This window comes from Haliotis rufescens, unplaced genomic scaffold (assembly GCF_023055435.1).
Source record: "Haliotis rufescens isolate VD_foot unplaced genomic scaffold, xgHalRufe1.0.p SCAF_2, whole genome shotgun sequence".
Lineage (NCBI taxonomy): Eukaryota > Metazoa > Mollusca > Gastropoda > Lepetellida > Haliotidae > Haliotis > Haliotis rufescens.
This window is the reverse complement of record NW_025963890.1, coordinates 78,483,887-78,511,057: the sequence shown is the minus strand read 5'-3', so window position 1 is coordinate 78,511,057 and position 27,171 is coordinate 78,483,887. Positions and strand designations below refer to the sequence as shown.

Here is a 27,171-nt window from a genome sequence, read left to right as displayed (position 1 = left end):
TACCAGCTCCGTTCACCAGGTAAATAGCACTCACACCCATGTGTGGAGTTGCCAGCTACGTTCACCAGCACTCACACCCATGTGTGGAGTTGCCAGCTCCGTTCACCAGCACTCACACCCATGTGTGGAGTTGCCAGCTAGGTTCACCAGCACTTACACCCATGTGTGGAGTTTCCACCTAGAAACTAATCAAACTGGGATTCGAACCCACAATCATAGGTTTCTGGGGCATGCCCAAGGGACGTAACTCTGCACAGCGAATCACAGCGCCTTACAGGTTGATTTTTTTGTCACACTAAGAAGCAGTTTTTTAAATGAGGCCGGAAGAGTTTAGTCCGGGCCTGAAGTTTGTTTATTTAACACTGCACTCAGCAATATTCCAGCTATATGATGGCAGTCTGTAAATAATCAAGTCTGGACCAGACAATCCAGTGATTGACACCATGAGCATCGATCCACATATTTGGAATACGATGACATGCATCAAGCAACGGGTCCAGGGCCTGAACAGAACAGTGTGGGTCCTGATGGCAGCCTGGCAGTTTGATTTCAAACACTGGTGCCCCGCTCAGAGAGACAGGACTGTCAGATTGGAGCTGCAAGACGTGCTCACTCCTCACACTCACCGGGGTTGCTGCTGTTGTCGTTTCACTGGTTGACGTAAACTGAAGCAAGATTTGAAGACAAGATTTACAAATCCATTAGCAAACATCTCAACATTTGAACCAATTTCACAATATTTACGTTTCTTATTGAGCATTGGCCGATCCTCAAAGTTCGACCATTGAAATCCCTACCTATATAAACCTAGAAGAAAAGCAGGTCCGACAAAAGAAACAAGAAAACAGCCTTATTATTCCCTGCCATGGGGTACATTAGAATTGTGTATGTTCATATGGTAGTGAATATACATGGAGAAAGGGAGGGAACTCCAGAACAAAAACATTACGGCATCAAGTTCAGAGAACTTTTTGTGAATGGCCAAATTGCAAGCACTATAGAGCCGATGTGTCACATTTCCCGCTATTATTTCACAGAAGCGAGCAGTCACATGACAAGCAGGAGAAATATGATTGCGATAAAAAGTAAACATTATTTCAAAACATCAAATGAATGTAACTGTTTAAGTCTTGTAGACAGAATTTATATTATAACTTTAATCTGATAATTCAGAATACGTCATCCCCATAAAGCATGGTTGAACACTGTCATATAAAACAGGGACCCTCTCCACTCACTGTGGTCAGTGTTCCTCCAACAATTTCTTTGGTCATCGTCTTCAGCTGTTCGAGATTCTTCTTCTCCTCCTCTGCGTCTTCAATCTGCAAACAAAACATAAGTAGAAACAAACTGATAAAAGACCTGGCCTACATTTCCGTTAGCTACAGCAAGTGTAGGTTTGGCTGTACGGAAGTCCCAATAACTAAAATAGCAGCAGAGATCACTGCAGGGTAATGTGCCTCAGGTCACTGAACCCTTGATTTCTTTTCCAATTTGTTTATCGCCGCACTCAGCAATATTCCAGCTATATGACAGCGGTCAGCAAATAATTGAGTCTAGACCAGACAATCCAGTGATTGACATCATGAGCATCGATCCACAATGACATGCATCAACCAAGTCAGCGAGCCTGACCACCCGATCCCGTAAGTCGCCTCTTATGACAAGCACGGGTTGCTGAACTATTCTTCCCTGGATCCCCCGCGAGTCTTAAAAAGATGAAATTGGCCGTCACCTGTAGGTCATCACGTCCTGTGTGAAGAAGCTGAAATCTAACATTGCAGTCACAAGGACCCCCTTGGTCACAATCTAATCCAAAGGTCAGATAAAATGTTTTGATTTGGCCAAGCACATTCCCATAACTGAAACTGACAAGTCTGTTTACCTTGGATGCAATATCGGGCAGGATTTCCTTTAACTCAGAGATTTCTTTTGTTGCCTGTGTAACTGGGTCATCGGAACTTGAGAGTTCTGAAAACACAAAGGAAAATCTCAATTAAAAAATAGTGAGTCAGTTTGGTTTTACGCCTCTTTTAGCGATATTCCAGCAATATCACGGCTGGGGGACACCAGAAATGGGCTTCAAACATTGTACCCATGTTGGGAATCTAACCCGGGTCTTCGGTGTGACGAGCAAACACTTTAACCACTAGGCTACCCCACCACCCCATTTGAAAAATAATTGTAAGATTTCACATTAAACTGCCAGCAATTAGTGCAAACATTGTTTATTCCTTAGGGACCAGGAAAGTACACACTGAACACCCTTGACGATCCAGTGCATATCTACGATATCTGCCATTACCACCTGCCCCAGGTCCCCACCATAGCTCCATCCCTCTATCTCTACAGCGCTAAAACTAAACGGCCAATCAAACTATGGTGTGTGAGGAGTGAAACTCGACTTGTTTTGTACAGTCTCATACAACTGGGACTCTCAACACTCTGTAAATCGTTAGTGTGCCAGGTATTTGGCAAAGCTGTATGACAAAGATGGCTCATGCACCATATTGGATCGTGAGCGAGGTATTGTGGTATCTATCAGATCGCACAGGTTGTGTATCGTCCAAGCCCTAGTAATTACATGATTAATTGGTTGATGCATGTCATCGTATCACAATTGCGTGGATCGATGCTCATAATGTCAATCACTGGACTGCTTGTCCAGACTTGATTATTTACAGACCACCATCATATAGAATGGTATTTCCGGTGTTACATGCTCACTGTATTAGAGGGTAAAAACATCAAAACTCTTCTACCCTGTGTATAGGGCGACCCCCCTTGAAAGCCCCCTAAATCTAGGAATGAATAACTCACCTTATTCATGGCGCTATTTTGCAAGTATTTCTTCTAAATCGGTGCTTACCTTTCCCCTTTCCCTTGGAGTGCTCTTCTATGACCTTCTCAAGGTGACCTGGCAAAATAGGGAATGATTTTGAACATTTGATCTTTATTTTCTAAAACAAATTCTCATCAATTTCTTACATGCAAGTAAGTCTTGATATCATGACTAAGTGGGTGACAAATTCACTTCTCACGTTGCAACCCCAGGCATTCATCGTAGCCACACGGCAACCATCGGAGCCACACACGGCAACCATCGGAGCCCAGACAGGCAACCATCGGAGCCACACACTGCAACCATCGGATCCACACACTGCAACCATCGGAGCCCAGACAGGCAACCATCGGAGCCACACACGGCAACCATCGAAGCCACACATTGCAACCATCGGAGCCACACACTGCAACCATCGGAGCCCAGACAGGCAACCATCGGAGCCACACACTGCAACCATCGGAGCCCAGACAGGCAACCATCGGAGCCACACACTGCAACCATCGGAGCCCAGACAGGCAACCATCGGAGCCACACGGCAACCATCGAAGCCACACATTGCAGCCATCGGAGCCACACACTGCAACCATCGGAGCCCAGACAGGCAACCATCGGAGCCACACACTGCAACCATCGGAGCCCAGACAGGCAACCATCGGAGCCACACACGGCAACCATCAGAGCCACACACGGCAACCATCGAAGCCACACATTGCAGCCATCGGAGCCCAGACAGGCAACCATATCATGACTAAGTGGGTGACAAATTCACTTCTCACGTTGCAACCCCAGGCATTCATCGTAGCCACACGGCAACCATCGAAGCCACACATTGCAGCCATCGGAGCCACACACTGCAACCATCGGAGCCCAGACAGGCAACCATCGGAGCCACACACTGCAACCATCGGAGCCCAGACAGGCAACCATCGGAGCCACACACGGCAACCATCGGAGCCACACACGGCAACCATCAGAGCCACACACGGCAACCATCGAAGCCACACATTGCAGCCATCGGAGCCCAGGCAGGCAACCATCAGAGACATTCGAAATTTGGTCAAACAGGTCTTCTACGTCAAGCTATGATTCAAAGAAACTTATGGTAAAGGAAACAGATTCACGACTCACCAATTTTTTCTTCGATGACTTTTATTGCTGCCCTGTAGTGTTTGACCGACTCCTCATACTTCTTGTCAAACCCAAACGCTAATCCCAGCTGGTAATGTCTCACAACGTTAAGGCACAACAGCTCACCAGCAAGAGGGACACTAAACAACTACCTGCCCACTGTCAGGAATAATCTCAACATGGATGCCAGTGATTTGTTTGTTTCTTGTTTAATGCCCCACTCAGCAATATTCCAGCTATATGACGGTGGTCTGTAAATAATCAAGTCTGGGCCAGACAATCCATTGACTGATATCATGAGCAATGATTCACACAATTGGGATAAGATGACATGCATCAACAAAGTCAGAGAGCCTGACTACTCGATCCCATTAGTCGCCTCTTATGACAAGCATAGTCGCCTTTTACAGCAAGCATGGGTTGCTGAAGACCTCTTCTACCCCGGGAAGCATGGGTTGCTGAAGACCTATTCTATCCCGGCAAGCATGGGTTGCTGAAGACCTATTCTACCCCGGCAAGCATGGGTTGCTGAAGACCTATTCTACCCTGGCAAGCATTGTTTGCTGAAGACCTATTCTACCAGTGAATGAAGTATGACAGACACACATCTCCTGAGAAAAGCTGGTTTCCAGTGAGCTAAAAACAAGTGCTTACCCGGTGAGCTAAAAACAAGTGCTTACCGGGTGCTCTAAAAACAAGTGCTTATCGGTGAGCTATTAACAAGTGCTTCACAGGCAGGAATAATCTGCACAACGTAGACTTGCATATTTATTGCACTACACTTGAGGACAACAGATCATTCATAATCAAATCCTTAAGACATTGCACCAGCCCTAAAACTTAAATGTTTCTTGTATTAGCGAGGCTTAACACCACTGAGTATTTCAGCAGTGTATAATCACAACTTCAGTGATATGACGGTGTGTCAGCTGAATGTTGGTGTAAAGTTTGAAGTGTTGCAGGTCCTGACTTCACCACGCCGGTGAAACCCTCTAGGACAGGTACGACAAATTAGGAATGTCATGAGCATAGAGACCTGCTGTCCTCAGGTGACAGGGCCGCCTGTGCCTCGCACGATGACATCCAGGCATGATAGGAGCTATGGAACGGATGCTAAAGCCTAACACTGAATGTGACAATGTTTCAGACAGTGATCATCCAAAGGATACGATTCAGCAAGCAATCTGTCAGTGGCTTCAAGGTGTTTCTTTTGGATTTCCAGACAAGCCTTGAAGTCCTCGGTAGCCTGCTCGTACTGCTCTGAAACATAATGTCAACAACCGTATTGTTGTGTGCGGACTGTGCCAAAAACCAATCCCCACCATGTCTCTATTACATCAAGCATATCTGAGTCTTAGGACATGCATGAACATATGTTGTAAATATTATATATATGATCGTAAATACTAATGGACTTGGGCTTGAGACTCGTGGCTCAAGGCGCAGACTGTCATGTTGAGAGCGCCCATGCAATCACTGGTGATACCTAACATGGGGAGGTGAAATGGGGTTTAACGTTGCGTTGAAGATGACTGCACTTATATAGTGCATGCACGTGTGTGGCTGCTTGTTCTAGTCCGGACTGATACCGATCTATAGTGCCAGCCCATTGAGATACCATGCCACAGTTTAACATGAATACCCCACTCCGACACAGACTCTGAGCCAACCACTTTTAGCCCCAAATGCTGAGCGCCACAGGGCCACAAATACTATCTTTTAACATCTTTTGGTATAACGCAGCCAGGGATCAAACCCCAGGCCTTTCCGCTCTCTGGGCAGACAATCTCCCACTAGACCACACAGGCAGCTGCTACCTAGCCGATTCTCACCATGCACAAACTGGAATTCTGGAGACTTCTCCATTGTTTAATGATGTTTTGGGGGTTATTTATCATCAAACATGTGAGTATGGTTTTATGCCGCTTTGAGCAATATTCCAGCAATATCATGGCGGGGGACACCAGAAATTGGTTTCATACATTGTACCCATTTGGGAATCGAACCCAGGTCTTTAGCATGATGAGCGAACGCTTTAACCACTAGGCTACCCGAACACACCTATCAAACATGAAGCGTGCTAACAATGCATGAAAGCTGAGAAATTGGATAACATTAATATGAAGTTATTTATGGTCTAGCCTCCCCAAACCAATGTTGTGACATCCATGGTGTGTCTGTAGAACTAGGTACAATGTTGTGACATCCATGGTGTGTCTGTAGAACTAGGTACAATGTTGTGACATCCATGGTGTGTCTGTAGAACTAGGTACAATGTTGTGACATCCCTGGTGTGTCTGTAGAACTAGGTACAATGTTGTGACATCCATGGTGTGTCTGTAGAACTAGGTACAATGTTGTGACATCCATGGTGTGTCTGTAGAACTAGGTACAATGTTGTGACATCCATGGTGTGTCTGTAGAACTAGGTACAATGTTGTTACATCCCTGGTGTGTCTGTAGAACTAGGTACAATGTTGTGACATCCATGGTGTGTCTGTAGAACTAGGTACAATGTTGTGACATCCATGGTGTGTCTGTAGAACTAGGTACAATGTTGTGACATCCATGGTGTGTCTGTAGAACTAGGTACAATGTTGTGACATCCCTGGTGTGTCTGTAGAACTAGGTACAATGTTGTGACATCCCTGGTGTGTCTGTAGAACTAGGTACAATGTTGTGACATCCATGGTGTGTCTGTAGAACTAGGTACAATGTTGTGACATCCATGGTGTGTCTGTAGAACTAGGTACACTGTTGTGACATCCATGGTGTGTCTGTAGAACTAGGTACAATGTTGTGACATCCATGGTGTGTCTGTAGAACTAGGTACACTGTTGTGACATCCATGGTGTGTCTGTAGAACTAGGTACAATGTTGTGACATCCATGGTGTGTCTGTAGAACTAGGTACAATGTTGTGACATCCATGGTGTGTCTGTAGAACTAGGTACACTGTTGTGACATCCATGGTGTGTCTGTAGAACTAGGTACAATGTTGTGACATCCATGGTTTGTCTGTAGAACTAGGTACCTGTTTCTAGGCTGACTTCCCCCAGCTTCAGGTACGCTTGTGCTGCCTTCAGTTGGGCTTCTTTTGTAGTTTCCCTGAAGAGAAAGTGGCATGTGTAGAATCTAGAGATGTTTTCGACTGACGAATCTATGGAATCCAGCATGAGGATCAGTGATAAAACCTCCGACTGCTGAAACTTCATCAGCTCGCGCTTATGTGTGAGGACAACAAAAATAATGAAGTCAGCAAAAAAAAAAGCAATGTATTTCATATTGGTTGGCTGAAAATTTCTAAATGGCTCCGATTTAACAACAGAATGAATGCTTCTGTGCCGGAAATCCAGAAAATCTCTGCTTAATGCTTTGAACACTTGGATGAGAAATGGTAAAAAAAAAAATCTGATCTTAAGGCTAAAAAAATATAATAGTCTTGGTTCTAAGGCACCGCCCGCATCATAAAGTTCGCCGCACGTTTCGTTTTTATTTCCATTTTAAAAAAAAAACACCAAAAAACCCTTAAATATTCCAAGTCGAACAGTAGTCAAATACTGTATTCCAGTATTTTACTTACCAAGGAATACATTTATGTAGGGAGGTTGATTGTTGATTGTACACAATTGCTTATTGATTACACAACTGTTTTTTGGTGACATACTAGTTTTAACAACCAAAAAAAGGACACCGCCCGCCCGCATTATATTTTCAAAAACCATTGTCTGAGAACCAATTCTTTTATTTTTTTAAGCCTAATATACACAATTGCCAAAGATGAGTTGCCTTTCACAAAGTTCAAACTGTTTCTGACAGATCTGATTCTACAGGCTTCTATAAGGAAAGAAACATGTCCCCCGCCCGTCCTGTCCACTCACTTGAGGTAGATCATCTTGGCGAGTTCCAACATCTCCCAGGCCAGCTGTAGGTTGGACACATCGTCACTATCTTCCTGCACACGGAGGAAACACAGGCGTAAACAACAGATTCTGTCTCACAAGCAAACAATGCAGGACAAGCATGTACATTCGCTGTGCACCTCAGTGTTTTCAAGTACCACGCCTCACAGTACAAGTACCAATATCAAAGGAAAAAATATCAAAGGAAAAAATATCAAACGAATTTACAAGTTCCAGAGTGGTTAACACTCTAGGGCACCGACTGATCCTCATCCAAAATGGCCCATAAATATTTTAAAAGATACATAAGAATGTCCTATCCAGACTTGATCTCCCACACAATCCCTGCACTTAATATCGTTCAGCATTGGAAGACATGTACATTTGACACAGTTGATGTGTACATTTCAGATCTAATTCATTCAATGCACTTGTTGTCCTCTCGAGACAGCAAGCATCCGTCAGAAAACAAGGACAGTGTGTAAAGAGGAAACTGGAAATGGGGCCAATACTCAGTGCCCATATCTTGGAGTGGACAATGCCAATATTCTCAGTTTACAGGAGGTTTTGCCTGGGGACTGGCAACAAATGGTTGTTACGAAGTCCGCTGTATCAGCAGCCAAGTGAAGGAGGTCCTGGGATTAGGGATTGCTAAATATTAGTGTTAACATTACAGTTTAGACAAAACCTCCAGACTTCATTTCAAACATGGTCATTTGTTAAGCTCCCAATTTGTCCCCTTACAGCTGCAGCTGACAATCTCTCCCCCTCCCTGGACGACATTACCCTCCCCCTCCCTGGATGACATCACATCTTCCCCCTCACAGGACTACATTACCTCCCCCTCGCTGGACGACATTACCTCCCCCTCCCAGGACTACATCACCTCCCCCTCGCTGGACGACATCACCTCCCCCTCCCAGGACTACATCACCTCCCCCTCGCTGGATGACATTACCTCTCCCCCTCCCAGGACTACATCACCTCCCCCTCGCTGGACGACATCACCTCCCCCTCGCTGGACGACATCACCTCCCCCTCCCAGGACGACATCACCTCCCCCTCCCTGGATGACATTACCTCCCCCTCCCAGGACGACATCACCTCCCCCTCCCAGGACGACATCACCTCCCCCTCCCAGGACGACATCACCTCCCCCTCCCTGGATGACATTACCTCTCCCCCTCCCAGGACTTCATCACCTCCCCCTCGCTGGACGACATCACCTCCCCCTCGCTGGACGACATCACCTCCCCCTCCAAGGACGACATCACCTCCCCCTCCCTGGATGACATTACCTCTCCCCCTCCCAGGACTTCATCACCTCCCCCTCGCTGGACGACATCACCTCCCCCTCGCTGGACGACATCACCTCCCCCTCCCTGGACGACATCACCTCCCCCTCGCTGGACTACATTACCTCCCCCTCGCTGGACGACATCACCTCCCCCTCCCTGGACGACATCACCTCCCCCTCCCTGGACGACATCACCTCCCCCTCCCTGGACGACATCACCTCCCCCTCCCTGGATGACATTACCTCTCCCCCTCCCAGGACTTCATCACCTCCCCCTCGCTGGACGACATCACCTCCCCCTCGCTGGACGACATCACCTCCCCCTCCAAGGACGACATCACCTCCCCCTCCCTGGATGACATTACCTCTCCCCCTCCCAGGACTTCATCACCTCCCCCTCGCTGGACGACATCACCTCCCCCTCGCTGGACGACATCACCTCCCCCTCCCTGGACGACATCACCTCCCCCTCGCTGGACTACATCACCTCCCCCTCCCAGGACGACATTACCTCCCCCTCCCAGGACGACATTACCTCCCCCTCCCTGGACGACATCACCTCCCCCTCCCTGGACTACATTACCTCCCCCTCCCTGGACTACATCACCTCCCCCTCCCTGGACTACATCACCTCCTCCTCCCTGGACGACATTACCTCCCCCTCCCAGGATGACATTACCTCTCCCCCTCCCTGGACGACATCACCTCCCCCTCCCTGGACTACATTACCTCCCCCTCGCTGGACTACATTACCTCCCCCTCCCTGGACTACATTACCTCCCCCTCCCTGGACTACATCACCTCCCCCTCCCTGGACTACATCACCTCCTCCTCCCTGGACTACATCACCTCCCCCTCCCTGGACTACATTACCTCCCCCTCCCTGGACTACATCACCTCCCCCTCCCTGGACTACATCACCTCCCCCTCCCTGGACTACATCACCTCCCCCTCCCTGGATGACATTACCTCCCCCTCCCTGGACTACATCACCTCCCCCTCCCTGGACTACATCACCTCCCCCTCCCTGGACTACATCACCTCCCCCTCCCTGGACTACATCACCTCCCCCTCCCTGGACAACATTACCTCCCCCTCCCAGGACGACATCACCTCCCCCTCCCTGGATGACATTACCTCCCCCTCCCTGGATGACATTACCTCCCCCTCCCAGGACGACATCACCTCCCCCTCCCTGGACTACATTACCTCCCCCTCCCAGGACGACATCACCTCCCCCTCCCTGGACTACATTACCTCCCCCTCCCAGGACTTCATCACCTCCCCCTCCCTGGATGACATTACCTCCCCCTCCCTGGATGACATTACCTCCCCCTCCCTGGATGACATTACCTCCCCCTCCCTGGACTACATTACCTCCCCCTCCCTGGATGACATCACCTCCCCCTCCCTGGATGACATCACCTCCCCCTCCCTGGACTACCTCCCCCTCCCTGGATGACATTACCTCCCCCTCCCTGGATGACATTACCTCCCCCTCCCTGGACTACATTACCTCCCCCTCCCTGGATGACATCACCTCCCCCTCCCTGGATGACATCACCTCCCCCTCCCTGGACTACATTACCTCCCCCTCCCTGGATGACATTACCTCCCCCTCCCTGGACTACATTACCTCCCCCTCCCTGGACTACATTACCTCCCCCTCCCAGGACGACATTACCTCCCCCTCCCTGGACTACATCACCTCCCCCTCCCTGGACTACATTACCTCCCCCTCCCTGGATGACATTACCTCCCCCTCCCTGGATGACATTACCTCCCCCTCCCTGGACTACATTACCTCCTCCTCCCTGGATGACATTACCTCCCCCTCCCTGGACTACATCACCTCCCCCTCCCTGGATGACATTACCTCCCCCTCCCTGGACTACATCACCTCCCCCTCCCTGGACTACATTACCTCCCCCTCCCTGGATGACATCACCTCCCCCTCCCTGGACTACATTACCTCCCCCTCCCTGGACTACATTACCTCCCCCTCCCTGGACTACATTACCTCCCCCTCCCTGGATGACATCACCTCCCCCTCCCTGGACTACATTACCTCCCCCTCCCTGGACTACATTACCTCCCCCTCCCTGGACTACATTACCTCCCCCTCCCAGGACTACATCACCTCCCCCTCCCTGGACTACATTACCTCCCCCTCCCAGGACTACATCACCTCCCCCTCCCTGGACTACATCACCTCCCCCTCCCTGGACTACCTCCCCCTCCCTGGATGACATCACCTCCCCCTCCCTGGACTACATTACCTCCCCCTCCCTGGATGACATCACCTCCCCCTCCCTGGACTACATTACCTCCCCCTCCCTGGACTACATCACCTCCCCCTCCCTGGACTACATTACCTCCCCCTCCCTGGACTACATCACCTCCCCCTCCCTGGACTACATTACCTCCCCCTCCCTGGACTACATCACCTCCCCCTCCCTGGACTACATCACCTCCCCCTCCCTGGACTACATCACCTCCCCCTCCCTGGACTACATTACCTCCCCCTCCCTGGATGACATTACCTCCCCCTCCCAGGACGACATCACCTCCCCCTCCCTGGACTACATTACCTCCCCCTCCCTGGATGACATTACCTCCCCCTCCCTGGATGACATTACCTCCCCCTCCCTGGACTACATTACCTCCTCCTCCCTGGATGACATTACCTCCCCCTCCCTGGACTACATCACCTCCCCCTCCCTGGACTACATTACCTCCCCCTCCCTGGATGACATTACCTCCCCCTCCCTGGACTACATTACCTCCCCCTCCCTGGACGACATTACCTCCCCCTCCCTGGACTACATTACCTCCCCCTCCCTGGATGACATTACCTCCCCCTCCCTGGACTACATCACCTCCCCCTCCCTGGACTACATTACCTCCCCCTCCCTGGATGACATCACCTCCCCCTCCCTGGACTACATTACCTCCCCCTCCCTGGACTACATTACCTCTCCCCCTCCCTGGACGACATCACCTCCCCCTCGCTGGACTACATTACCTCCCCCTCCCTGGACTACATTACCTCCCCCTCCCAGGACTACATTACCTCCCCCTCCCTGGACTACATTACCTCTCCCCCTCCCTGGACGACATCACCTCCCCCTCGCTGGACTACATTACCTCCCCCTCCCTGGACTACATTACCTCCCCCTCCCAGGACTACATTACCTCCCCCTCCCTGGACTACATCACCTCCCCCTCCCTGGACTACATTACCTCCCCCTCCCAGGACTACATTACCTCCCCCTCCCTGGACTACATTACCTCCCCCTCCCTGGACTACATCACCTCCCCCTCCCTGGACTACATTACCTCCCCCTCCCTGGACTACATCACCTCCCCCTCCCAGGATGACATCACCTCCCCCTCGCTGGACGACATTACCTCCCCCTCCCAGGATGACATCACCTCCCCCTCCCAGGACTACATTACCTCCCCCTCCCTGGACGACATTACCTCCCCCTCCCAGGACGACATCACCTCCTCCTCCCTGGACGACATTACCTCCCCCTCCCAGGACGACATTACCTCCCCCTCCCAGGACTACATTACCTCCTCCTCCCTGGACGACATTACCTCCCCCTCCCAGGACGACATCACCTCCTCCTCCCTGGACGACATTACCTCTCCCCCTCCCAGGACGACATCACCTCCCCCTCCCTGGATGACATTACCTCCCCCTCCCAGGACTACATCACCTCCTCCTCCCTGGACGACATTACCTCCCCCTCCCAGGACGACATCACCTCCTCCTCCCTGGACGACATTACCTCTCCCCCTCCCAGGACGACATCACCTCCCCCTCCCTGGATGACATTACCTCCCCCTCCCTGGATGACATTACCTCCCCCTCCCTGGATGACATTACCTCCCCCTCCCTGGATGACATCACATCTTCCCCCTCACAGGACTACATTACCTCCCCCTCGCTGGACGACATTACCTCCCCCTCGCTGGACGACATCACCTCCCCCTCCCAGGACGACATCACCTCCCCCTCGCTGGACGACATTACCTCCCCCTCCCAGGATGACATCACCTCCCCCTCCCAGGACTACATTACCTCCCCCTCCCTGGACGACATTACCTCCCCCTCCCAGGACGACATCACCTCCTCCTCCCTGGACGACATTACCTCCCCCTCCCAGGACGACATTGCCTCTCCCCCTCCCTGGACGACATTGCCTCTCCCCCTCCCTGGACGACATTGCCTCTCCCCCTCCCTGGACGACATTACCTCCCCCTCCCTGGACGACATTGCCTCTCCCCCTCCCTGGACAACATTACCTCTCCCTCCTTTGGCTCACTGGTTCCTTCAGCCCCCTCTCCCTCCGCCGTCTCATCACCTTCCTCCTCCTCTTCTTCCTCCTCCTCCTCCTCTTCACCATCTTTGGTTTCTTTGTCATCCTTGGTTGCCGAGGATTCACCAGTTTCTTCAAACAAAACGACAAATTTAAAAAACTTCTACAAGAGCACCCATAAAAACATTTGTCCTGTCCAGGGGTGTACTCAATTCATTGAAGCCATTTGAGGATTATTATCAAACAGTTTGATGGCATTAGAGAGAACTAATTCCTGACTCCGAGAACGTAAGAGCGCGTGCAGAGCGCGCGCGTTCAATAAGTTTTGCAACTTGGGCATTTGTGTTTACACAAACCATGTCAACTTGTGGCAGGTCTGACACTAGTCATAACATCAGGTTGACATGTGTCATAACAAGTTCCAGACAACAATAAGTTAGATGTGATGGCTTCATTCACCAAAGGGTGGTCACAATCATGGATTCTCTCAAACATGAACAATGCGCTGTAATAAAGTTCCTTACGAAGGATGCAAAGCCAAAGAAATCCATGATCGCATGTGTAAAGTGATGGTAAGGACAGTTAAATAACCCACCCTACAGCCCAGACTAAGCCCGAAGTGACTATTGCCTGTTCCAGCAAATGAAATCTGCCCTTCGTGGAAGACGCTTCCAGGATGACGAGGACATAAAGGCTGCCACAGAGGCGTGGTTAGCGGGCCAAAGAGCGAAATTTATATAAAAGTGGTATTAAAAGCTTGAAGGACAAATGGAATAAGTGTATTGAATTGAATGGAGATTATATTGAAAAATAAAAGTGCAAAAGATATTCTGCTACTTGGTCATATATTGAAGTTGCAAAACTTATTGAACGCCCCTCGTAAGTAAAGATGGCTGTAATTGCAGCCATTTTGAATTTATCAACATGGAAAGAGACTGTTGCAGCAAGGGACACACAACAGTGGACATAAGTACTGTAGCCGAGAACATAGGTACATGTAGCCGAGGACATACGTACATGTGGCCGAGGACATACGTACATGTGGCCGAGGACGTACGTACATGTGGCCGAGGACATACGTACATGTGGCCGAGAACATACGTACATGTGGCCGAGGACATACGTACATGTGGCCGAGGACATACGTACATGTGGCCGAGGACATACGTACATGTGGCCGAGGAAGTACGTACATGTGGCCGAGGACGTACGTACATGTGGCCGAGGACGTACGTACATGTGGCCGAGGACGTACGTACATGTGGCCGAGGACGTACGTACATGTGGCCGAGGACATACGTGCATGTGGCCGAGGACGTACGTGCATGTGGCCGAGGACGTAAGTACATGTGGCCGAGGACGTAAGTACATGTGGCCGAGGACGTACGTACATGTGGCCGAGGACGTACGTGCATGTGGCCGAGGACGTACGTGCATGTGGCCGAGGACGTACGTGCATGTGGCCGAGGACGTACGTGCATGTGGCCGAGGACGTACGTACATGTGGCCGAGGACGTACGTACATGTGGCCGAGGACATACGTGCATGTGGCCGAGGACATACGTGCATGTGGCCGAGGACATACGTGCATGTGGCCGAGGACATACGTACATGTGGCCGAGGACATACGTGCATGTGGCCGAGGAAGTACGTACATGTGGCCGAGGACATACGTGCATGTGGCCGAGGACATACGTACATGTGGCCGAGGACATACGTGCATGTGGCCGAGGACATACGTACATGTGGCCGAGGACATACGTGCATGTGGCCGAGGATGTAAGTACATGTGGCCGAGGACGTAAGTACATGTGGCCGAGGACGTACGTGCATGTGGCCGAGGACGTACGTGCATGTGGCCGAGGACGTAAGTACATGTGGCCGAGGACGTACGTGCATGTGGCCGAGGACGTACGTGCATGTGGCCGAGGACGTACGTGCATGTGGCCGAGGACGTACGTACATGTGGCCGAGGACGTACTTACATGTGGCCGAGGACGTACGTACATGTGGCCGAGGACATACGTGCATGTGGCCGAGGACATACGTGCATGTGGCCGAGGACATACGTGCATGTGGCCGAGGACATACGTACATGTGGCCGAGGACATACGTACATGTGGCCGAGGACGTACGTACATGTGGCCGAGGACGTACGTGCATGTGGCCGAGGACATACGTGCATGTGGCCGAGGACATACGTGCATGTGGCCGAGGACATACGTACATGTAGCAGAGGACATACGTACATGTGGCCGGGGACAAACGTACATGTGGCCGGGGACATACGTACATGTGGCAGAGGACATACGTACATGTGGCCGAGGACATACGTGCATGTGGCCGGGGACATACGTACATGTGGCCGAGGACATAGGTGCATGTGGCCGGGGACATACGTACATGTAGCCAAGGACATAGGTGCATGTGGCCGAGGACATACGTACATGTACCTGAGGACAGGACCTGGTTTTGGCCTTCAGCCATGCTCACGGATGAACAACCAGATCGAGGTTCCATACGGTATTAATGCAACTACTTTTCCCAATTCTTACATGTACAGAAATGTTAAAATAATGTCAGCAATTGTGTCAAACTTGTCCCACATTCTTCTCACATATAGAGAATCTCACCCCTCGTGTCTTTTGATATCAAATATATCAACGACATGAGGGTGAGATTTTATTTATCAACCAACATCATTCTTCCAACTTTTTCAGTTCGTCGACAGTAATAAGCAGTCTCTTAAGCGGAAATAAAAAGTACTGCTTACAGCTTCAGTAGCAGAGCCATTAGTGATGTCATTTGATTGTGACCTCATGGTAACCAATGACATCAAAATGATCTGCAAAGCATTGTGATGCAAGTTCATTGCAGCAATATCTACAGTGTAGATATCGCTTGATCTCACCCAAGCGATATATCCTGTGGGAGCCAGTTTTGGATGATAAATTTTATTTGCAAGAAAATGTGTTACCCTATAACGCTTCTGCTAGTAAACAAACATGGTTAGTTGGAGTGGAATGTGAAAAGACAAGCAGCATGCCGGTGCAGGGTGTTACCAATGAAGTGCTGTACAAGAACAATGAAGTGCTGTACAAGAACAATGAAGTGCTGTACAAGAACAATGAAGTGCTGTACAAGAAAGCTGTCAGTGTGTTGTGTCATCAAATAAAATAACAAGGTTAGCCAAACCATTTGCCTGGTAATCTTAGAACCAATGTCCACCTTTCTCACTTGTTTCCATAGCTTCCTCATCGTCAGCTTCCATTTTCTCCTCCGTATTTGCATCTGTGGCAGCATCCTCCTTCACTTCTTTGTCTCCCTCTCCTTTTGCACCCACATCAGTTTTTCCATCACCATCTTTCTTATTGTCGCCTTCTGTTTTGGCGTCCCCTTCTTTCTTGGTGTCGCCTTCTGTTTTGGCGTCCCCATCTTTCTTGGCGTCGCCTTCCTTTTTGGCGTCCCCATCTTTCTTGGCGTCGCCTTCCGTTTTGGCGTCCCCATCTTTCTTGGCGTCGCCTTCCTTTTTGGCGTCCCCATCTTTCTTGGCGTCGCCTTCTGTTTTGGCGTCCCCATCTTTCTTGGTGTCGCCTTCTGTTTTGGCGTCCCCATCTTTCTTGGTGTCGCCTTCTGTTTTGGCGTCCCCATCTTTCTTGGCGTCGCCTTCTGTTTTGGCGTCCCCATCTTTCTTGGTGTCGCCTTCTGTTTTGGCGTCCCCATCTTTCTTGGTATCGCCCTCTGTTTTGGCATCCCCATCTTTCTTGGCGTCGCCTTCTGTTTTAGCCTCGCCATCTTTGGCATCAGGATCTTTCTTGGCATCAGGATCTTTTGTGTCAGCATCTTTAGTATCTGTTGATTTAGATTCCTTTTCTGTAGACTCATCTTTCTTTTCCTCGTCTTTCCTTGTTTCCCCAGCCTCCATGTCGGTGCCTTGTTTGGCAGCTTTGTCATCTGTTTCCATGTCCTCCCCTGCCGTCTCCCCCTCCCCGCCAGTCTTGTCACCCTTCTTCCCCTCCCCTTCAGTCTTGTCACCCTTCTCTGCTGCACATTCTTTCACAATTTCGTCAGTATTTTTACTATTTTTAACCTTTTCTAAAACTTTTTCTTCTATATTTGCATTTTTTTCTGTTAAAACTTTATCAGTTTTATTTTTGGAACCATCCTTATCAGTCTTTGTATTTTCTACATTCTCCTTGTCCTCCATGTCTACATCCATGCCGCCATCCTCCGCCTTCTTCACATCCATCTTATCTTTCTCAGACATGGCATCATATATCTCCATTCTTAGCTTCTCCCTCTCCTCTCCTGTTAAAAATCCAGACTCAAAGTTACGTCGCAATTCAGGAACCAAAACAAAAGACTCCGGAACAGCCAAGACAAGTTACCATGGTTACTGACTCCTGCTGAAACTTGGGTCAGTATACAAGAACCAATAATAACCAAGCAATCACATCTCATTTCACATTAACATCCAAACACTTCATGCAATGTGTTTCACTGTTCCTAGATGGACCATTCTGCCATACTGCAGGCATAGATCTCACAAGTCAAAAACATTCAGTGGTGAGAGTTGATCTGCCATACTGCAGGCATAGATCTCACAAGTCAGATACATTCAGTGGTGAGAGTTGATCTGCCATACTGCAGGCATAGATCTCACAAGTCAAATACATTCAGTGGTGAGAGTTGATCTGCCATACTGCAGGCAAAGATCTCACAAGTCAAATACATTCAGTGGTGAGAGTTGATCTGCGCAGTACTCGACAATATTTCAGCTTTATCACTGCAGATATTATCTTTGCGATGCAAACAAGTGGTTGACGATGTCCCATGACATCAGTTGTCGATGTCCCATGACATCAGTTGGGTCCCACAGATGGACCATGTTCAGGGTGGTGGGATCTCGACCTGGAACCTTCTACAGGGCAGTCCTCAAGTCCTCAGGTCCTCAGGTCCCACCAACCTGCCTATGCTGCCACTACCAGTCACAACTGACACAGAAATACTGAAGCAATGCAAAGTCCAGAAGCAGAGGAGAAAGGAAGACAAAAAGCAACATTTGTCAAAATTCATGTCAAACTTTGCTCGCAGCGTTCTCTACAGTTTCATATTTTAACACTAGGATCCTAAACTTTTAAACTGATTAACCATCCCAAAACTCTTTCATGCTAAAAATCAACCTTTCGAACCAAGCAGAATTGTTAAACATGTGAAAGCTTACAATATCAAATGAAATTTACCACAATGGTTCGCCTGAATTGGGTCTCGTGGTACTAGTGACAGACAGCCGACTGTTAAGCAGGGCATTCTTTCTAAAACAATCAACTGCACCTGACGAGCAATGGATGGACAAATTATTCAAAATAATATTGCATGCCAAAGATTGGTCTAAACTTTAAAGTAAATGCTTATACTAAAACTACAGTGTTCCCTGGCTATTGCGCCCTTCAAATTCAATATGGCCGTAACTATAGTAACGTGCAGTAACGGATGACTCCTAAGAATTCATTACATTTTTAATAAACTCAAGTATTACACCATCCTATTTGTGGCAATTGACTTTCATGTCAACATGACATGTTCAAAAACGAAATGTACGTAGCGTGAGAGGTCTCCATGGTGACTGGTCAAATTGTTCGGCGTTTAAAAACATATTTGGCAATGGCATCAGCGTTACCAAAGTGACACGCTTATGGTTCTAGTAATCATAAACATGTAAAATAGCACGACTAAAATAACACCTGACAAAATAATTTCAGATACAATTTCTTCAACATTTGATCAAAGTTCTTTGAAGTTGTGTCATTGGGTAGTTAACTAACTAGTAGATTGTGAGATAACGGGTGCACTGCTGATGGCTATTTCCAGCTTAGTTGACAAGAAATACACTCTGTAATCTTTCATCTCTGCATAAAAAACAATGCCTTGTAGAGCGGTAACTACAACTTGTAATGGTGAATCATCAGGTCTAGTTATTGACCAATGTTTGTTCATTCCCCTGAACTCCCTGAAGGGATACGATGTAGGTTTTTTCTGTGCATAACACTCGACAAATGTATGCTAACACTATTAATCATAAACAACTTCTATGTTTTAATCTTTTTTCAAACTCTGACGTCCAGCGCACTTTGTGACAGGTAGGCTGTGCATGTACTGTCGTGTTGATCATCAACCCCCAGCCTTGCTCAACACCACCCGTCATTTCTGATGGCCACTGTATCCACGACAACCCTAGCCTTGCTCAACACCATCCCTGTCATTTCTGATGGCCACTGTATCCACGACAACCCTAGCCTTGCTCAACACCATCCCTGTCATTTCTGATGGCCACTGTATCCACGACAACCCCCAGCCTTGCTCAACACCATCCCTGTCATTTCTGATGGCCACTGTATCCACGCCAACCCCTAGCCTTGCTCAACACCATCCCTGTCATTTCTGATGGCCACTGTATCCACGCCAACCCCCAGCCTTGCTCAACACCATCCCTGTCATTTCTGATGGCCACTGTATCCAAGACAACCCCCAGCCTTGCTCAACACCATCCCTGTCATTTCTGATGGCCACTGTATCCACGACAACCACCAGACTTAGTCTCGCTGAAGGATGGAGGCTTTACTCACCTTCAAGATTTTCGGGTTTCTCAAACTTTTCATTTTTTGCTGCCTCCTTCTCCTCCCCATCATCTTCTGTGTCAACATCAACTGCAGAATGTCAGTTTCCATGGTTACAATGTCATGCCAAAATGTTTAGCTATCACTGTGGTAAGTCATAATCAAAGAAAGGTTTGCAATGAGAAACAGATCTCCAGGACAGAAGAGTTCTTATGGCTGCCTTCATATACAAACAATGTTACATGTAACAGAACAAATATTAACAAGGGCAAACAATTGGTGTATATTTCAGTACTCATGGCCAGCTCCTTCAATATTCATTACACAGCAACCTACAGCGACCATTCAATAACTAGAAACTGTTCAGATCTCACAGTAGAAAACATGTGACTCGGGTGTATCTGGGGGCCACAGCTTAAGGCAAAGATTGTTTAGCTCAGTAATAATGGATCATAGACACCAAAGTGATTTAATACCACACCTCCTTGCAAAGCGTTGCCCAGGACCCCGGTCTCCATGCGAGCCAGGTCCAGCAGCGACTGCCCGTAACAGAAGTAGGCCTCCGCACACTCCGCCGCCGTCTCCCCGTACTGCTTGGCCCTGGCAACAACAGATTCAAATACTTACAAGAGTTCCATGAAGATCTGCAGGTAGAATTGGTCTTGTGCTTGTTGTAAGAGGTAACTAACAGGTAGTAAAGCTTGGACTTGGTTGATGCATATCAGCTGCGACGACTGATGCTCATGATGTCAATCACTTGACTGTCATGTCCAAGTTTTATTATTTACTGACCGTCATCACAGAGCTGGCTTACTGCACTATGTGACGTTAAACAACAAAGTAGATATATGTCAGAAGGCACTACACTTGTAACCATGGGAACAGATACGTTCAGTCATAACATTATCATGAAAGAATGGAAACTCAACCAAAACTAAATGAGCACTGGCTCCTTGTTTACCAGGGGCAACCCGTGTGTGTTTACCAGGGGCACCCCGTGTGTGTTTACCAGGGGCACCCCGTGTGTGTGTTTACCAGGAGCAACCCGTTTGTGTTTACCAGGGGCAACCCGTGTGTGTTTACCAGGGGCAACCCGTTTGTGTTTACCAGGGGCAACCCGTTTGTGTTTACCAGGGGCAACCCGTGTGTGTTTACCAGGGGCAACCCGTGTGTGTTTACCAGGGGCAACCCGTGTGTGTTTACCAGGGGCAACCCGTGTGTGTTTACCAGGGGCAACCCGTGTGTGTTTACCAGGGGCAACCCGTGTGTTTACTCAGGGCAACCCGTGTGTTTACTCACAGCATGGCACATGCCTCCTGGAACTGGTTGACAGCCACTGGGATCTCGCCACAGATGATGTTCCTCTTGCCTTGGGCCAGCATGTTGATAGCCAACTTGGTCTCGTCAACATTCTCACCAACTTTCTCGTCAACTTTCTCAGCAGGTGCTTCCTCCTTCGTGCTGAGGATAAATAATTTGATAAACCTGTCAGCAAGCAATTTGAGACTCCTACTATGACAACCTGTCAAGTATTGCACCATCACATCCATGAGCGGCGTTCTCTACCTGGCCCCCAGCGTACATTGTGATAGTGTGTTCAACATGCATCCAGCTTCTTACCTCACCTAGCAAAATATTTCCTTTTGTGCCTAGGTTACCATGTACTGAAGCATCAGGTCTCAAAGTTTAAATATTTACCAAGCAGCAATATGGCTACAAGTAGTTTTGTCCAGGTAGCCAGTGGTAAAATCAAGAGATAAGCCAATATTGTAGGAAGGGGAAAGCATTTGAAATTATCTTTTATCAAAAAACTATTATATGTACAAGTCATAGCACTAGTCTTGGAATTGTATATTAGTGGAAACTGTACTTGAGTTTTGTTATTTGTGTCTCGAACAATGATGCAGTTTAGATAATATAGGTATATACTTGCTTATCAAATAAACTATCAACTAAAATAAAATACTAATGACATTAATATTTATGTATTTCGGTTCATTGTTGACTTTAGGAGGAATTTTTTAGTAAGACGTGTCTTCCAAGATCAACTGTCATTTATTTTCTGCAGTCTGCAGAAGTCACAAGATATTTTTCAAGGTAGTCATTTGGCTACCTCTGTATTTCAGACAGTAGACAAATTGAAATTTAGGTAGCATCGGCGCCAGTTTTAGTCGCAACCTTAAGGCCTGAGCTAGTGAACACCGTGAAGGCTTCCGGCATTTACGCCACCACAAACTTTATGGTAGCAGTTCATGCAGACAATTTGTGTATAGGCTGCACTCGGTTAACTGGAATGTTGCCATTTAGTAATCCCACAGATGATATCCTCACCGTGTCAGCTTGATGGCGGGGTTAACCTCATTGGTCATGTGGACAAGGCATCCGACCTCGGACCTACCTTTAGAATACAGTACCACAAACTTTTCAAACACGTGACAATACCCTATGACGGAATTCGTAGTATTTTGTTGCCAGTCACACAGGCGAAACAATGCCCTGTGACCTCCCAGCGATCTAATATCTCTACACACAATGTCATTGAATAAGCCCAGCAGTGTTGAAAGTTTTTAATAATTGTTAACTAAATATAGCCTGCGGCGGCGCATTTTAGAGCAAGTGCTAGTTTACGAAAGCACTTATTTCTTATTTCGTTTTTCTTGTAATCCAAGTGGCTAAAAGGGTTATAAATGGGAACTTATATACATATTATTTTTTCAGTTCATTAATTTTCATTATTATGCACAAGAATGCAGTGTATTAGGTATATTATTTTGGCGCTGAACACATCCAAATGTCGCCAGTGTTAGGTTAGGTTACCCCGAACTCTATCCTTAACCCTTGGATCTCCTTTATGATCTATCACCCTTTTACGATCAATCACCCTTTTACGATCAATCACCCTTTTACGATCAATCACCCTTTACGATCATTAGGGTTAGGTACCCGTTTAGTGACTTATAGATTTCTATAGCGGCTCTAATATTCTTCCCACAAAAACGTCAAGTAAAAAGGATGAAATGGTTTAGTGTCGAATATTTTGACTCCTGGAAACTGTCCTGGAACATTCACACAAGCCTCTTTCACAGCTTGCATTTTTTCAGTACTGATTCAAAAGCGAACTCAGCGTTGCGTTGTCACCAGGCATTCTCATGCCTCCCACGCTCCTTCATATTATCCACATCATCCTTACTGTGTTCCCTACTACACTTTTCTGTCACAAAATCCACCCAACGAATTCTTAAATACCATGTCCAGCGTGTTTGCGTCTTGGATGACAAATATGAGTTTGAACGCACCTGCGTAACGTGTGGGTTTCGTGGACGCAGTGACTGGAGCGTTATTAATTTCAGATGGAATTGACACTTATCATAAATCAAAGACGTACGTCTTTGCGTAAAGATATTTGTTCCCCAACAAGACAGCGAAGCATGTTGATTAACACTTCCGTTTATTAAACCAAACCAGTTTCATTATTCTCTCCCTTTTTATGACAAATACCCAAACCGGTTTCTTGACCTATATCTATTTTCGATTTTGCATGTATTAATTTTCGGTATGGTCGGATATAGTCGTAATTCATTTAGCTTGCTGATTGACACAAGGTCAGGATATTTTCGACCAAACTAAAAATAGCCAGGCACATCAAGGGTATACTTCAGAACGTGGTAACAGTGATCCGCGAAATCGAGCGACCGTGTAGGATGATACGCTATGTTATCGCGGTAGTTAATTTATAATGGATCGTAATGGGGCACGCTTACAAACTTATTGAATATGTGATTCACAAAATGTTTGTTGTTCATTGGATTGATTGATGCTGATTTTCCTTAGCGACTTCGGTAAACAAAGTACCTATCATTGGTGAATCTTAGTAAAGCTGTGTGGATTATATGGTTTACATCACTTCCTGTTTTTGTATTTTGCATACGACCAAGGTTTGGTCAAGGGACTTCGTTTGAATAAATGGGTTCTTTTTCTAATCAATTTCGAATGGAGGTAGGGGTGATTCCACTTCAAAAACATCCCAGAAACTATCATAAAAAAGTTAACGTGTGTACAAGTAGCTGTGACATACCGCAACGAGTCCTGTATTCGATCATGCGATGAAATATATCATGCTTAGATTTGCCTAAGTAAACAGTCGACAGGTTGTATGGATTACGAGATTTATCGATACCGCCATACTGTATATGATAAAGAATAAATGCAAACACTTGAATGTAAGCATTGTTTTTATTTAGTGGACTCTGAGTATTTAGTTATTCTACAACAGACTTATCAAGCTTAAGGCGGGGAAGTATACGGGAAATGTTAATTTTGTAGCATGTATGTCGACATGTTGGTTTATTTGAAATTTCAAGCCACGCATTTACGGAAACAAAACATACAAATCATGTGCGTGGAATGTTGATGCTAATTCTTTTCCAGCAATAAGCGATACTTCAAAATCGTCTTTATGTAGTTAATTGATGCAATTGATGAATTCCACATTCTACATACCACACTTTTGATTGCTTGGATGCTCATGTTCCCTGGAAATATTTGGAATAGTATTATTCCGTATTTTGAATTAACCCAGTCCCCCGTGTGCGGCGTTAATCAGTGCACCGCACATAGCCACATGTGAAACGTTTGGTAGCAAAGTCAAAGCAAAATCGGAGTAGTCTGTCGGCGAATTTGCATCATGGCTGTAGTATTTTTCATTCGTTTAATGGAATTCATGTACAGCCGTAGCTCTGGTCGCTATCGTATATTTTGTGTTCCATGGCTCAAATCTATTTGCATCTGTACCGTGTTCCACTGACCTCGATAATCTGTTGGATGAAGGCACAGCTCTCTACAGTCACATAGTTAACACCGAAGGCTATGAGGGGTATTTTATGGCTCCGTCACATTTGCTCCAAATATTGAAGCAGGGAAATTTTTTTTATAGAATCATTTCAACAAGCAATATTGATATCCCAGTCACTTTTGGTAACTTTTAATGATGTCTCTATTGCAATTTTTACGGATTTTGATTTGTATGCATTATTTGACCCATCAGCGGAATGGTTTGGGTCCGACTCATCCGAATGGACAAGCAGTTTTACTTCTGTTTAGTAGTATGGATGAATTGTTATGTTACATCTTAACAGTATATCAGGCGACTATGCTTCTCGTAAGAGGCGACTAATGGGATCGGGTGGTCAGGCTTTGGTTGATGCATGGCATCGATCCCAATTTCGTGGATCGATGCTCATGATATTAATCACTGGATTGTCAGGTCCAGACTCCATTATTTACAGAACACCGTTATATAGCTGGAATATTGCTGAGTGTGGCGTTAAATGACAAACTAATCAATCATCATCATATGAACTCAAACCAGTAATTGTTACAAGTAAACCACATTCCACAACAGTTACAGACACTGGATAAAAAAACAGTACATAGAAAAAGACCAAGTAACTCAACTCATCATGATCACAATTACTATTCTTTGAAAGAAAGAAATACAAAAAAGAAACTGACCACAAAACGTAAAAGAAGAGACGAGGAATCTCCGTTATTGATTAGTCCCGGTATTGAAATGTTCTCCAACATCGTGATAATATTTTGAGTATGTGCATCTGTGGTTGTGACAAAAAGACCTTGTCTAGTATGACTTTTTTGCCATATGGAGCCCTTAGTATTTTCATTTACATTATTATAACCAAATGCCAAGTGTAAAAAGAATGTGATCTATTATTTGAGTAGGTTCATCTGCCAATGTTGTTGGCAGTTTTGATACTATTTCCACATGTTTACATTTGTGCCAGAAGTTGCTTCCATTTCCTTTGATCTACTTTTTAAATAAAGACCCAGGTTAGAATAGGTCTTCAGCAACCCATGCTTGCCGTAAGAGGCGACGAACAGGATTGGGTAGTCAGGCTCGCCGATTTTGGTCGATGCATAACATCATATTCCAATTGCGTAGTTCAATGCTCTTGGTGTCAATCACTGGATTATCTGGTCCAGACTCACGCCGTCATATAGCTGGAATACTGCTGAGTGCGGCGTTAAACAAGAAACTAAATTTAAATAGACCTACCATATACAAATATATCAACTGTATTGCCCAATACTCAAAATAAATAATATTTTTTCCACAACAGCGTTGTTTTATTTGTGGTTAATTTAATTATGCTCCTTCATGCCTTTCAGTAACATCATAATCATGCATTTGTGAGGCATCAAATATGGCGGGGAACTTTGATGCTCTGCATCAATGTTTTCTTGTTAGTGTAACTGACATGTTTAAACATTTATAGCACCTGAAACATGTTGACTAGATTTATCAAGGAAATGCTGGATCCTGAACATACTCTTACTTAAAATATGTTTGATATGCCAATTATGTTATGACTCATTGATCATTGTCACAGTTACGACATGAACTCACTACTCAGCACAGTAGCATCAGAACAGCCATTGAACTTGACTGAATCCATAAACTTCAAGTCATTGGTAGATTTCTAGATCTAGATATAAACATTCACAAATGTCTGCCCCAATGACCCCCTACCAATGGCTGATAACCCGTGTACTGCCTTTTCATTTACGAAGTTAGATATTAACATGGATAATTTTGTGTTAAAATATTCATTATTATCAAATGTCCCTTTTAAGAAATTGTTTGTCCCTTAACGTAAACCTCTTGGTCATGAGAGGAGGATGTGCCCTGATGTGAACCTTTCTCTCACTTTGCCTGTTTGTTGATATTTTGCAGTTGGGAAAAGAATTCTGATTTTTCACAACCACTGTGTTCTGTTGTTAATGTTATGTTATAATGCTATAAATCGGACCCCTCCATTTTTGTTTGGGACCCCTATTTTTATGATGAAGGGGTCCAAGTGACCCCAAGAAAATTTAAGCCAGAGCAGACACAGCATGTCATTCACGCATATTTGCGAGATAACGCCTGACGCCGTTTTTTCAGTCTGCGCCATATTGGCTCATTCCTGACCACTCGGTATCTTGTAGATTACAGAATAGGACGAGTGCGCCAAATGGCATCGGGATCATTTGTAAGTGTC

The 27,171-nt window shown here is 46.8% G+C and overlaps 1 protein-coding gene across 4 annotated transcripts in view; it reads right to left on the bottom strand.

The window, feature by feature from the left end:
* The window catches only part of LOC125382156 (histone-binding protein N1/N2-like), a 30,784-nt gene that overhangs the window by 2,805 nt on the left and 808 nt on the right, over positions 1–27,171 (bottom strand). For 2 of the 4 annotated variants that reach the window (XM_048400634.1, XM_048400631.1), the window contains exons 2-14: positions 21,416–21,577; positions 20,598–20,716; positions 20,126–20,206; positions 16,728–17,807; positions 13,486–13,631; positions 7,854–7,927; positions 7,007–7,080; positions 5,143–5,233; positions 3,974–4,071; positions 2,870–2,917; positions 1,886–1,971; positions 1,239–1,322; positions 627–665 (exon numbers count right to left, since the gene is read on the bottom strand). In XM_048400634.1, coding sequence (XP_048256591.1) covers positions 627–665; positions 1,239–1,322; positions 1,886–1,971; positions 2,870–2,917; positions 3,974–4,071; positions 5,143–5,233; positions 7,007–7,080; positions 7,854–7,927; positions 13,486–13,631; positions 16,728–17,807; positions 20,126–20,206; positions 20,598–20,716; positions 21,416–21,577 — 2,182 coding nt within the window. The remainder of the gene's footprint in view (positions 1–626; positions 666–1,238; positions 1,323–1,885; positions 1,972–2,869; positions 2,918–3,973; positions 4,072–5,142; positions 5,234–7,006; positions 7,081–7,853; positions 7,928–13,485; positions 13,632–16,727; positions 17,808–20,125; positions 20,207–20,597; positions 20,717–21,415; positions 21,578–27,171) is intronic. The other 2 variants (XM_048400632.1, XM_048400633.1) reach the window with 2 other exon arrangements.